Source organism: Delphinus delphis, chromosome 6 (genome assembly GCF_949987515.2).
Source record: "Delphinus delphis chromosome 6, mDelDel1.2, whole genome shotgun sequence".
Classification (NCBI taxonomy): Eukaryota; Metazoa; Chordata; class Mammalia; order Artiodactyla; family Delphinidae; genus Delphinus; species Delphinus delphis.
In genome coordinates, this window is record NC_082688.1 from 44,825,719 (window position 1) to 44,838,233 (window position 12,515).

The 12,515-nt window shown below is 39.8% G+C and overlaps 1 protein-coding gene across 1 annotated transcript; it reads left to right on the forward strand.

Moving 5' to 3' along the window:
- The first annotated feature begins 3,652 nt into the window (after nucleotides 1–3,652).
- C6H9orf40 (chromosome 6 C9orf40 homolog) lies at nucleotides 3,653–11,036 on the forward strand. The gene is made up of 2 exons (XM_060014621.1): nucleotides 3,653–4,300; nucleotides 8,581–11,036. Exons 1-2 carry the CDS (start codon nucleotides 3,872–3,874, stop codon nucleotides 8,737–8,739), a joined length of 588 nt encoding a protein of 195 aa, XP_059870604.1. The 5' UTR covers nucleotides 3,653–3,871; the 3' UTR covers nucleotides 8,740–11,036.
- The last annotated feature ends 1,479 nt before the right edge of the window (nucleotides 11,037–12,515 follow it).

Sequence of the window (12,515 nt, forward strand, 5' to 3'; positions counted from 1 at the left end):
CAAAAGAACCTAGAGAACGAAGAACAAAGTAAACCCCAATTAAGTAGAAATCAAGGAAACAGAAAATAGAAAATATTACACCAACAAATTTGACAGCTGGAATGAAATGGATAAATTCCTTGAAGCAATGAATGTGGTACTATATAAAACTTGGAGTAAACTAATTTTTTAAAGACAGCGCGGGAGTAACAACTGAGTAATAACTCAAAATGTTGGAGAAAAAAAAGGTATGGTGTGGGGGGAAAAACTATTTACAAAAACTATAAAGTGCATAGGAATAAACCTAACAAAAGATACATAAGCTCCTTGCAGTAAGAATTATAAAACTTTTTAAAAGACCTAAATAATTTGAGGCTATAAAATATCATTGAGAAGGAAATGGGCTCCATATTGTAAAGATGACAGTTCTCTCCAAATTGATCTATAGTTTCAATGCAATTATGATTCCAAAGGGTAATGTAATGCTACAAGATGACTGTACATGCAAGAGCAAAGGGCCTAGTAGAGTCAAGATATTCCTGAAGAACAAGATGTGGAGGATTGCTCTAAAGATATCAAGGATTTATTACAAAGCTATGGTAATTAAGACACTGTTGAATTGGCCCAGGATAGCAAATAGACCAATCTAACTGAATAGAGAGCTCCCCCAAAGTTGTGTGTATTTATGAAAACTTGACTTGTGACAAAGCAGGTACTGCATAACAGTGATAAAAAGGACAACTATTCAATATATGGTGTTAAGAAAACTAGTTATTCCATACAGGGAAGGAGAATGAACTTGAGTCTTTTTTCACACCATAAAAACACACAAATCAATTACACATGGATGAAAGATTTAAATGTGGAAGCAAAAATATAAAACCATAAAATGTATAGAACTGGGACAGGAAAGGACTTCTTAAACAAGATGCAATATGTGTAAACCAGAAAAGAAAACATTGATAAAATTGACTACATTAAAATTAAGGTATCACAGAGAGTAAAAATACAAGACACAAATTGGGAGGAAATATTTATAATATTTACAACACCTACTACCCATAAGAACATTGCTTTCTAGAATATAAAAGAAGCTCTTCCAAATCAGAAAAAAACCCAACTAAACCAATTTTTTTAAAGGGCAAAGAATTTAACAATCCTTTTACAAAAAGCTAGAGATCCAAGTTGGGCCAAGCAGAGACTGGGATTAGGCAGGGTGGTCTTGAGGCAGAGGTGGTGGTGAAAGGGCCAATGCCTTAAAGACAAAAAAGAAGCAAAAACTAGACAAAGAAAAGACATAATTTAAACCACATTTAAGTTTAGAACTTGTTCAACAAGACACCATGCACAGTAAAGAGCCAGGATTATTGCTCCAGGAATGGTCCATAAACGATATAAAAAGATGTCCAATTTCACCGGGGAAATACAAACTGAGGCCACAATGAGATACCATATCACACTGCTCCGGTAAGACCATACTCAGTTTACTGGTGAGGATGCGACAAAAAGGCATCTCTTGTCCTCTACTAGAATGATAAACTAGTAAAAAGCACTTTGGGAAGCTTTGGCACTACCTAGTCCAGGTGAAGTTAAACATATTCTACAACTCAGTAATTCCACTCTGTAGAGACATTCTTGCACATGTGCCTTAGAAATTATGAACAAGCATGCTCATAGCACACTATTTGTAACTGCAAACATCTGAAAAAACTGAAACGTTTATCAACAATGAAGTGGATTCATATGATGGAATGCTATACTTAATACAAATGAATGAAATATGATTACATGCATAAAAATATGAAATAAGAAAAATAAGAAAGCAAATGACCCAATTTTAAAATTGGGCAAAAATAAAATAAAATAGGGCAAAAATAAAATTGGTCAAAATGTGAAGACGATATACAGATAGCAAGTAAGCACTTAGAAGATGCTCAACATCATTAGTCATTAGGGGAATGCAAAGGGATAAACTACAATGGGATACATGAGATACTTATTTAGAAAGATTAACATTAAAGTCTGACTAAACCAACTGTTGGAGAGAATGTGTAGGAGCTAGAACTCTCATACACTGCTCGTGGCAATGTAGAATGGTATAACCACTTTGGAAACCAGTTTGGCAGTTTGCTAATAAGTTAAATACACACTTACTATGTGATCCAGCCTTTCCACTCCTAGGTATTTATTCACCCAAGAGAAAAAAAGCCTATGTCCATACGAATGTTCTCAGCAGCTTTATCTGTAATAGCCCCAAACTGAAAGCAACCTACATGTCCATCATCAGTGAATGGATAAACAAATTGTGATATATTCATACATATATATATATATAATATTAATATCAATAAAATAAATGGAAAATTACTCAGCTATGAAAAAGAATGAAATCTTGCCATCTGCAACAATATGGATGGACCTAGAGGATATTATGCAAAGTGAAGTAATTCAGAGAAAGACAAATATTGTATCATTTTACTTATATGTGGAATCTAAAACACAAGTGAGCAAACTTAAGAGAAGTAGTCATAGATACACAGAACAAACGGGTGGTTGCCAGAAGGGAGGGGGACGCGGGGATGAGAGGAAAACAAGAGGAAATGGAAAGATCAGACAGAAAAGCTACTATTTATTACCCTACTTATTTTATTTGTGCTTATTAATAAACAACTCGTTGCCCTATCTTCTCACAACAGCCTTGAGGTATAGGGGCATGGGGTAATTAATATATAGGTAGTACCAACCATTTAGAGGACAGTTATCTTCCTTGCACTATTTTCCTCTAGAAGATCATAGTAATTTCTCCCTTCAAAGCATTTATATATAATTTTCTTCCTTACTTTCTTCTTTACTTGGTTACTGTCTTTATTAACCATTAAAATATAAGGTAAATACCTTATATGTTGTTATCGTCTCCTCATTTTCTTTGACAACACACACAAGTTTGAAATAACAAAGGTCTTGGAATCTCACTTTTGATCACCGCGCAGAGCAAGCAGGGAATTCTGTGCACTTCCCACGTAATTTAAGAGCCAAACAATTTTAGGTTTCAGTCGGAAGAGGTCTGTGCTCCAGGATTAGCCCTTAGATGAGCGACGCATCTTCTCTGCAACTTCATCAGTGAATTTTTATTCAAAAGATCAAGGAATGTGGTGCCTACTTCACCGTCCACAACAGCCACTGCAAAACACGCTCGTTGGTTTGTTTTCTCTTGTTTTGTTTTTGCATGTTGGCTTTATCTATTTCCCTCAGCCCCAACCCCCGTTCAGCAGTCTGTCTTGCGTAATCATTTAACGTAGCGCTAAAGCCTGTTAACACTAATTTATCAAATTTGTATAATTCTCTGTTTTAAACTCCTGGGGACGCCCCGACGGCCACTGACTCAAGGAAGGGAATATTAACATATACACTTTAAGCTCGGGATTTGCACACCCCTATCCCCGCCCCTGAGGAAAAATCACGCACTCCGAAGACAGCGCCACTCTGCCTTTAACAAACCCGCCGCGGCCTTCCCGCCTCGCCCCGGGGCGCGCACTTCCGGCCGCAGGGGCGCTCGGGAGTTCGCCCCGCGAGCCTCCACCAACCAAAGACTCCGCCTCGCCGGTGCGAGTGCGCGCGCGCACATTTGTGCGCAGGTTCGAATCTCCGCCGCTTCGTGGTTGCTCCTCAGCGTCCGGCCGCACCTCGGCGGTCGCGAGGGCAGCGTGCGCGGGCTGGGCCACACCGGCCGCCCCGCCCCCTCCGCCCTCTGCACCTTCCAGCCGCAGCCTCGCCCGGACTCGGTCCTCGCCCTTCCTAGCGCGCTGCGCGCTCCGCCCTCGCCCTCCGCCCCCACAGCTATCGGCGCTCGGCCTCCCGCGCCTGGCGGGCTCCGCCCGAGCCTTCGGGGCCCATGGCCAAGCGGCGTGCGGCCGAGCCCCTGACGTTCCACGTGCCTTGGAAGCGGCTCCTGCTCTGCGACTTTCCTGAGGAGCCGCCGCGGCCACCGCTCTGGATCCCGCCGCCGGGGGCCTCGCATCCCGAGCAGCCCCTCGGCGTCCCGGAGCTGCCCCGAAAGCGTAAAATCGACGCAGGGGGTATGACTGAGCCTTTGGTTTCGCCCAGCAAGCGCCGCGACGGCGGGGACACTGGCGCTCCGGACGGCGCGGAGCGTGAGGGCCGCGGCCTGGAGACTGGCGAGCCGCCGCTGCTGCAGCCGCCCGTGCGGCCCCGGGGGCCGGGGGAGGAGCCCCGGGGCGTTCGGCCACCGAGAGGCGGTGGCGACGACGGGGCGGAGCGCGCAGAGTCCCTGCGGGGAGACTGGGGGGCCGCACCGCACCAGGTAGGGGTTGGCGGTGGGCTGGGCGCTCCGGCGGGGGACGGGGGGCGGGGCCCGGGGTGAGGGGAAAAAGGGTCATACTTTCCCGGGCACTGCGCGTCCCGGGAAGGAACCGATCGTTCCCCTCTAGACTCATGTTCGTCACGACGCCCCAAAAGATGAAAAGCCGGGATCCTCGCCGCAAGAATGAACACCGACCCCCCCACCCCAGGCAGCACACCAGGGGCGCCAGAGACCACCTTTGGCAGCGTTTTGGGAGAGTCCGACGAGCTGAGAGCACTAAGCTGAAGTCTGGGGAGACAGACCATTGGGTGAGGTAGTAGGCGTGGCCTTGCACCTTCAGCATCTGTGCTGTCCAAGAGGGAAGCAGGGACGTGGGTCATGACAGACTGTAGAACTTTGGGAAGATGTTGACCGTGAACCGCAATAAGTTAAGCTCAACGACAAACGTCAGAGAAAGATGTATTGCGTCTTCCTTGGTTTAACGATGATTTTTTTTCTGGAATTCGTGATCGATTTCTTTCTAAAGAGGGTGACGAATGTGGTAGCCACCAGTTGGACATCCTTTAGGCATGTTACAGCTCTTTTGGTTGAGAGGAAGGGCCTCCGTGTATTGGGAAAAGGCAGTCTTAAATCGGATCCTATGAAAAAGGATCGTTGTTGAGAATTAATTTGGTTCTTAAGATCAGCCGTCTGTATGAGGATCTTTGGAGAGTTCCTCTTCCTTGGGAAATGAGCCTGCCCTATCTCTGCACATAAGATCTGTCTAGATCTGTGCTATTCAGTGTGGCAGCCACTAGCTATGTGACACAACACCTACTAAAATGGGACTAGTTCAAATTGAGATGCGCTCAAAGTAAAATACACACTAGATTTCGAAGATCTCAAAAAATTGTATATTGAATACACGTTGAAATAATCTGGAGATATTGGATTGAATAAATTATATTAAAATTCATTTCAGTTATTTCTTTTACTTTTTTAATATGGCCATCAGAAAATTTCGAATTACGTTTGTGGCTGGCATTTTGTATTTATTGGGCAGCGTTGGTCTAATCTTTGGAATTCAAGCTGCGATTTGGCAGTTCTGGGTTGAACCAGGAGCTTTGGGGGTGGAAGAGCCAAATGTAGAGCCCAGAGTTCGCCAAATTCTCTTCAATTACTCCATCATAGCATCCACCCCACATTTTTCATTGTCTCAAGTATCTTATGCAGAATTTATCAGACACCTTGCCAATAAAATACAGTAGTTAGGAAAGATCTTTTTCTGTGGTCATGAGAAATTATCCTTTAGATATAATTATTATGATGAGCATTTCTGGATGAAACTATAAATTGTAAATGTTTCTACCCCCAGTTTTCTTGGAATTTAGAAAACATGATCCTTATTTAGATTTTTTTTTCTTCAGACTGCTTTTAGATAGCACTTATGTTTTGAAAGTAGAATAAAGAATTAGAATTTCCAATTAAATCATGTCACACCAGTGTGCAAAACCTGAAAAAAAAAAATCCAGAGTGACAGCCATCCAGACCTATTTGGTATGGAGATAAGTACTGTGTAGTTTGAAAACTTGGCCATTTTTGGTACCGGACCCATACTTAGGCTTGTCTTTGCTACCAGAATATACTGACTGCAGTATGCCACAAATTGATAAGAGGGACATGGAAATGGCAGGTAAGCAAAGGAATTTTTTAGTAAACTGACACAGACATTTGCTTAGAATCTCCTAGACACACCTGTGTCTTCTTCCACAGCAGTGACCACATCTGACAGCTCTCTGCTTCTTGTAGTCACTACAAACCTGTGACAGGGAACAAGCTTGCCTCTAGGGGTTCCTTCTTCATCAAGACTAGTCCCCTGTTCTCTTTTGGCAAAAGCCCAGGAACCCTCATGTCCCTTTCTTTTGTTCTGTTCCTTGAGCTGCTTCTTTGTGCAAACTTAATTTTCTCCAGCTTTCCTCTTTCTTTCCTGCCACCAAAGATGCATGGTTTTTGTTTTAAGGGTCTTACAGCCAGGGGAAAATAGGATATAGCAAAAACATGTAGAAGTTAAAAAGTTTTTTCACTTCATGAAGCAAATGTTTTCCTGGTTCCTGTTTTGCTCAGAATAGAGCTTAAGTCCCTACCCGTACCCTTGGGATCTCATTTGGGAAGAATTTCCTCAAATATGTCCTTTCTATATTGAAGATGCAATCTAGGCAGAATTGTGATACCTATTTTTCTGTCCTAGAACCTCAGAATATTTGAGTTGTTTCAGGTGTGTGTTTGTTTTTTTTGCGGTACACGGGCCTCTTACTGTTGTGGCCTCCCTCTTTGTGGAGCACAGGCTCCGGATGCATAGGCTCAGCGGCCATGTCTCATGGGCCCAGCCGCTCCGTGGCATGTGGGATCTTCCCAGACCGGGGCATGAACCCGTGTCCCCTGCATCGGCAGGCGAACTCAACCACTGTGCCACCAGGGAAGCCCCTCAGGTGTTTTTTTTAACCGGAGAACTAAAATAAAACCAGGTATTACTTCAATAAATATTCATGTATTTTCTCATGTTAGTGTCACTTTAGTGTCACTTTATGCAGATTGAGTACTCTGTCAGTGCTGACACTTACTGTTAAATACTTTAAATAGAAAGGAAGCAGAAATGTTGTGATTTTGGTTCATAGTGATATTGGTTCGTAGGCTTCTTGGGATATAATAACTAGCTATATTGGGCATTTATAGTGCTAAACTGTAATTTGCACAAGAGCCTTTCTGCTTTTTACCAATGATGAAAGAGACCTAGGTCAAGATCAGAGTTAATGGGTGGAGGAGTTATCATGCAAGCACAAGTCTGTCTGGTGGCAAAGTCTGTGCTCTTAGCTACTAGGTTATACTGACCTCATTAAGGATCTTTTCTGGTTTGTTCTTATAAGTAGATCATTTGAACAATAGTTTTTATTTTCCCAAAAGGCAGAGAAATAGGTCCTTGTTTTTAACCCTATTTACTTATTAAAATGAAGTTTTTCTTGGCATCCTTTGAGTTATTACATTTTTATCCCAGTGTTAAGGAATTCCAAAGAGACTCTTAATTCTCTAAGCCTTAGTGTCTAAGGCAGTGAATAAACTTATTATTGAGAAGACCTGTGCTCCCCATTTAATTAACTAGCCACATGTGGCTATTGAGCATTGAAATGGGCCTAGTCTGAATAGTGCTGGAAGTGTAAAATACCTGGCAGATTTTGAAAACTTTTAGTTAGACAAAAAGAATGTAAAATATCTCAATTTTTAAAAATATTGACTGCATGTTGAAATGATAGTATTTTGGCTTTATTAGGTCAAGTAAAATTTTAAGATTAATTTCGCCTGTTTTTTTTTACTTTTTTTAAGCTGAAGTTACTAGAAAATTTTAAATTACATATGTGGCTTTCATTATATTTCTGTTGGTTAGTGCTGCTATAGCAAGTATGAACCTAAAGTACAAAGACAACTTAGTAGACTAAATATAGATATATAGATATCCATCTGGGAAAGGTGTTAACCTTCAAAATGGTCACTTTGGAAGCCTATATGTAATTGCAATGCCACTTCCTTTGCACAAAGTATTTTAATTTTGTGCCAGTTTTGAACTTCATTGGAATATCAACTTCACTTCATAGTTACTTGAAACAATTTTATAGCCCTTTACAGTAAGCTGTTGAATTTTGAAGGGGCCAGCATTCACTTGGATTTATCAGTTTTGGTATCTTGAGTCATGTCTTGTACAAAATGGTATCTTTAATAAAATGATCAGTTTAAGATTTTCTTGTTATTTACCATGTTTTTATTCTAATGCTTTTTAGAAGGTTGTCAAAATATTTTGGCCTACATCAAGTCAATCCCTTAAAATACCAAACATCAGGAAAAAGACCAAAAGTAAATTTTAAGATGTGTGCATGTGTTTTTTAAATAAATTGTTTTCCTCACTGAAAGGTAAAAAACTTTAAGACTATCTTCAGGCATTTTTTTTTGGTTGAAAAATGGAAGAAAATTCCGGGAAGAGAAGCTCTTGGAGGAAATTCTTTTAAATTTAAACTACTCACAGGAAATACTTTCACCAATTCATGAATATGAAAATGCAGAGTTGACTGAGTCCATGAAGTACTTTGATTAGGCAGAATTAAAAATATGTATTTGTTGAAGATGCAAAGTTAAAGACTGCAAAATCTTAACGTGAGTTTGCTTTTAAAACAGAAAAAAATTTGTTTCGTGAAACAACTTAATTTTTTCTAGACCATTGATGTACTTTCACCTCTCTCTCCTTTTCACTAAAGCTCAATGAAGAATTTTGGCAGTATAACACCTTCCAGTACTGGAGGAATCCTTTACCACCTATTGATCTGGCAGACATTGAAGATGTAAGTGAAGACAACCTGACAGAAACAACACTTCAGGACAAGAATGAAGTTGTTGAGATCGATATGGAGTCCTGACAGAAGGAGCTGAAGAAATGGGTTTTTCTGAATTTGAGGAGACATCTCTAAGTGAACTTATGTATTCTTAAGGAAAAGAGTTATTTTCCATACTTGATGTGATATCATTCCCAAACCTGAAAAATGAGGAAAAGTTGTTTTAAAGATAAATGCCTGCAGTCACTACTATACCTCCCAATAGGGATTTGTCAAGGATATAGTGCAGTTATAGGAGAAGTATTTTATGTATGCATTCTTAAGAAAAATTTATGTTTAGGTTCTAAATTTGAAGATATCTTATAAAAAGGAATTGTGACAGTTTTAGAAATAGATGGGAAACATTCAGATATTCCTCTTGTTGCACCAAAAAGTTAATTTGTGGTACATGAAATAAATATTGTTTTATAATAACTTATTAATAAAATGATTTCTAATACATTTCATTGACTCTTCTTCGTTGAACAGATAGCTGACTTAAACATCTGTGCAAACTTAAAATGTGGGGGATTCTTTCTGAAACCTGGTATTGTTTTAAAAGAGCTTTCTAAATGTACAGTAGTGAAAATTTTAATTTGGGTAGGATGTTTGCATAACTTCCAATATTTAACGTTTGTTAAACTTGACTTTGGGCAATCAAAGATGGATAAAGAACAAAGAGAAATGAGTAGGTGCTTCCCCCTTTTTCCAGGATAAGAGGCAAGAAATTTATCATATTTATTTTATTTTTTTAATTTCTTGGTTTTGAATTGCTTTGAGGGAATGCTCTTTATTGCTTATTATTTTAGACTTGTACTTGTCAACACTGACAACACTTCAAATGAGCCCCACTCTTGAGAGATTCTCATATAATTGTTCTGAGGTGGGCTTTGGGTGTAGCTATTTTTTTTTTTTTGCGGTACGCGGGCTTCTCACTGCTGTGGCCTCTCCCGTTGCGGAGCACAGGCTCTGGACGCGCAGGCTTAGCGGCCACGGCTCAGAGGCCCAGCCGCTCCGCAGCATCTTCCCGGACCGGGGCACGAACCCACGTCCCCTGCATCGGCAGGCGGACTCTCAACCACTGTGCCACCAGGGAAGCCTGTGGTGTAGCTATTTTTTTAAGCACCAATCTTCCTTCCACCCATTCCTCAAATGAGCAGGCCAGTTCAAGAACCACTAGACTAGTGATTGTTTTTCCTGTTTAAAGGAGATAACTAACTTGAGCTGAAGCACTGCCTCCTTCGTTAGCTTTGTTTTTATTTTGCTCTGTTGATGGCTTTGTTACAACTGAATTATTGTGTCATTATTACAGTTTCATTGTTAAAGTAAGCAATTTGTGTTTAAGTTAGTAACTAAGTTACTAATAACTTAGTAATTAAGTTAACTTTTGTATTGCATTCAGAATGTTGGTTTTGTAATTGACTAACTCATCCTGCTTGTATATTTTTTGTTGTTGTTAATGACATTAGATCCAAAATTTAGGAAAGATGATAAATGCCAATGAGAGAGAGAGAACCACCAATGTTTTGTGTGTACTGTAGGATTTAAGTATGGGTTGACATTAATAAGAATATTCTAGAACAGAAGACAAACTGTATAATTAAGGGTTTGAAGTCAGACAGTTCAAAGTCTTGGCCTGCCACTTCTACCTGTGTAACATTAAGCAAGTTATTTTTCATCTCTAAGCTCCAGATGCCTCACTGGTAAAATGAGAAACAATAAATAGTATCTACCTCAGACTATGTTTATTGTCAAGCAGTATACTAAGTACCTGCATCATCTTGTTTAATTCTCATAATGATCTTATGGGTACAAAAAACATAATTGGAATAAATGTGCGTCCTATAGTTGCACTTCATTCCACTTTAAATTGCTACTAGAAGTTTAAGAGTTGGGATTGAAGAAATAGCAAAGAAAGCAGGCAGACGGGGGGAAGAAGCAGTTAAAGTACTGTGGAAAGGATAAACTTTCTTCCTTCTTTCTCTTTGACCTGAGGGTAGGAAGGTGTCCATTTTTTATTTTTGGAAGATGTCTATTTTTGTGCACTGCTCTTCCTAGTGGCCTGAACAGTGCCTGCCACATAGTAGTCAGTCAATAAATATTGCATGAACAAATGAATGGGTTTTCCTATTTGTTGATGGGAGGGTCATGCCAGCAATTTTAGACCATTTCCTGAAGATGAATATAGAAAAGGTTTGTTACAGAGATCCAGTAGTAAAACATTGGAAATGTGCTAACTTTATTATATTTATTGTATAGTAACGTAAGGACTAAGACATGTCCCCCAAATGAACAATAGGAGGTGGTTACTTTGACAAGTTTCATCGGACACCACATTGCAGTGTCTGAGTGAAGGAGATCCAAAGAGTAGCTTGGATGACTTTTTCAAGCGTGTGTCAAAAAACATCAAAACCATAAGTGAGGACTTCCCTGGTGGCACAGTGGTTAAGAATCTGCCTGCCAGTGCAGGGGACACGGGTTTGATCCCTGGTCCAGGAAGATCCCACATGCCATGGAGCAACTAAGCCTGTGTGCCATAACTACTAAGCCTGCACTCTAGAGCCTGCGAGTCATAACTACTGAGCCCATGTGCCGCAACTACTGAAGCCCACGGCCTAGAGCCTGAGCTCTGCAACAAGAGAAGCCACTGCAATGAGAAGCCTGCACACTGCAATGAAGAGTAGCCCCTGCTTGCCGCAACTACAAAAAGCCCACGCGCGCAGCAACGAAGACCCAACGCAGCCAAAAATATATTAAATAAATAAAACAAAAACAAAAAAAATAAAGATTCAGGGAAAACAGTTGCTGTTAATATGTTAAAAGATTTAATATTTTTATGTAGGTGTATATATAAGTACAATGTAAACATTTACACATATATGTTAAATATGTATAATATACACATGCAGGGTGTGTGTGTGTGTGTATGTATACGTATATATACAGAGAGAGAGTTGAAATAATTTTGTCCTTTAAAAAAATGTTGTTAATTTAGTAAGCCTCAGGTAACTTGGCAAAATTGCATTGTGGATAAATTGAGATGGAAATTAAAAAGTAGGTTTTTCTTTTTCTTTTTTTTTAACTTGTATGCCCTTCACCCAGATTCCCTATTGTAATATCTTACATTATCACAGTATGATTATGAACATGAGGAAATTAGCATCAATATAATTCTGTTATACTTTGATGAGGACATGGAAAGAGTGACTTCAGACAACTCTAAAGAATATATGTCAAAAACCTAAAAAAAAGGAAGGTTCAGATTTCACCATTGTCTTATTAACATCCCTTTTCTGTCTTATTAACATCCCTTTTCTGCCTCAAGATTCAATCCATGTCATATATTTAGTTGTACCTCCTTAGTCCTCTTTAAACAATTCCTCAGAATTTCTTTGCCTTTCATGATCTTGATACTTTTTGACGAGTATTCTGGTTAGTTATTTTATCAGATGGCACTCAATTTCTGTTTGTCTGTTACTTCCCATAATTATGCATTTTTAATAAGAACTCTATAGAAGTGATGTAACCTCAGTGCATCATACCAGGAGGCATGGGATGTTAATTTGTCTCTTTATTGGTGATTGTAACTGATTACTTGGTCAAGGGGGTATCTGCCAGGTTTGTCTCTTGTAAATTTACAATTTTCTCCTTTGTAATTAATAATTATCTTTTGGAAAGATACTTCGAAACTATATAAATTTCTCATTCTGCCCACAAATTTTACAATCTTGATGATTCTTGCCTGAAATACTTATTTCTCTGGTATCTGTCAAATGGTAATTTTCTATTTCCATCATCCCTAGTATATTTATTTATTGGAA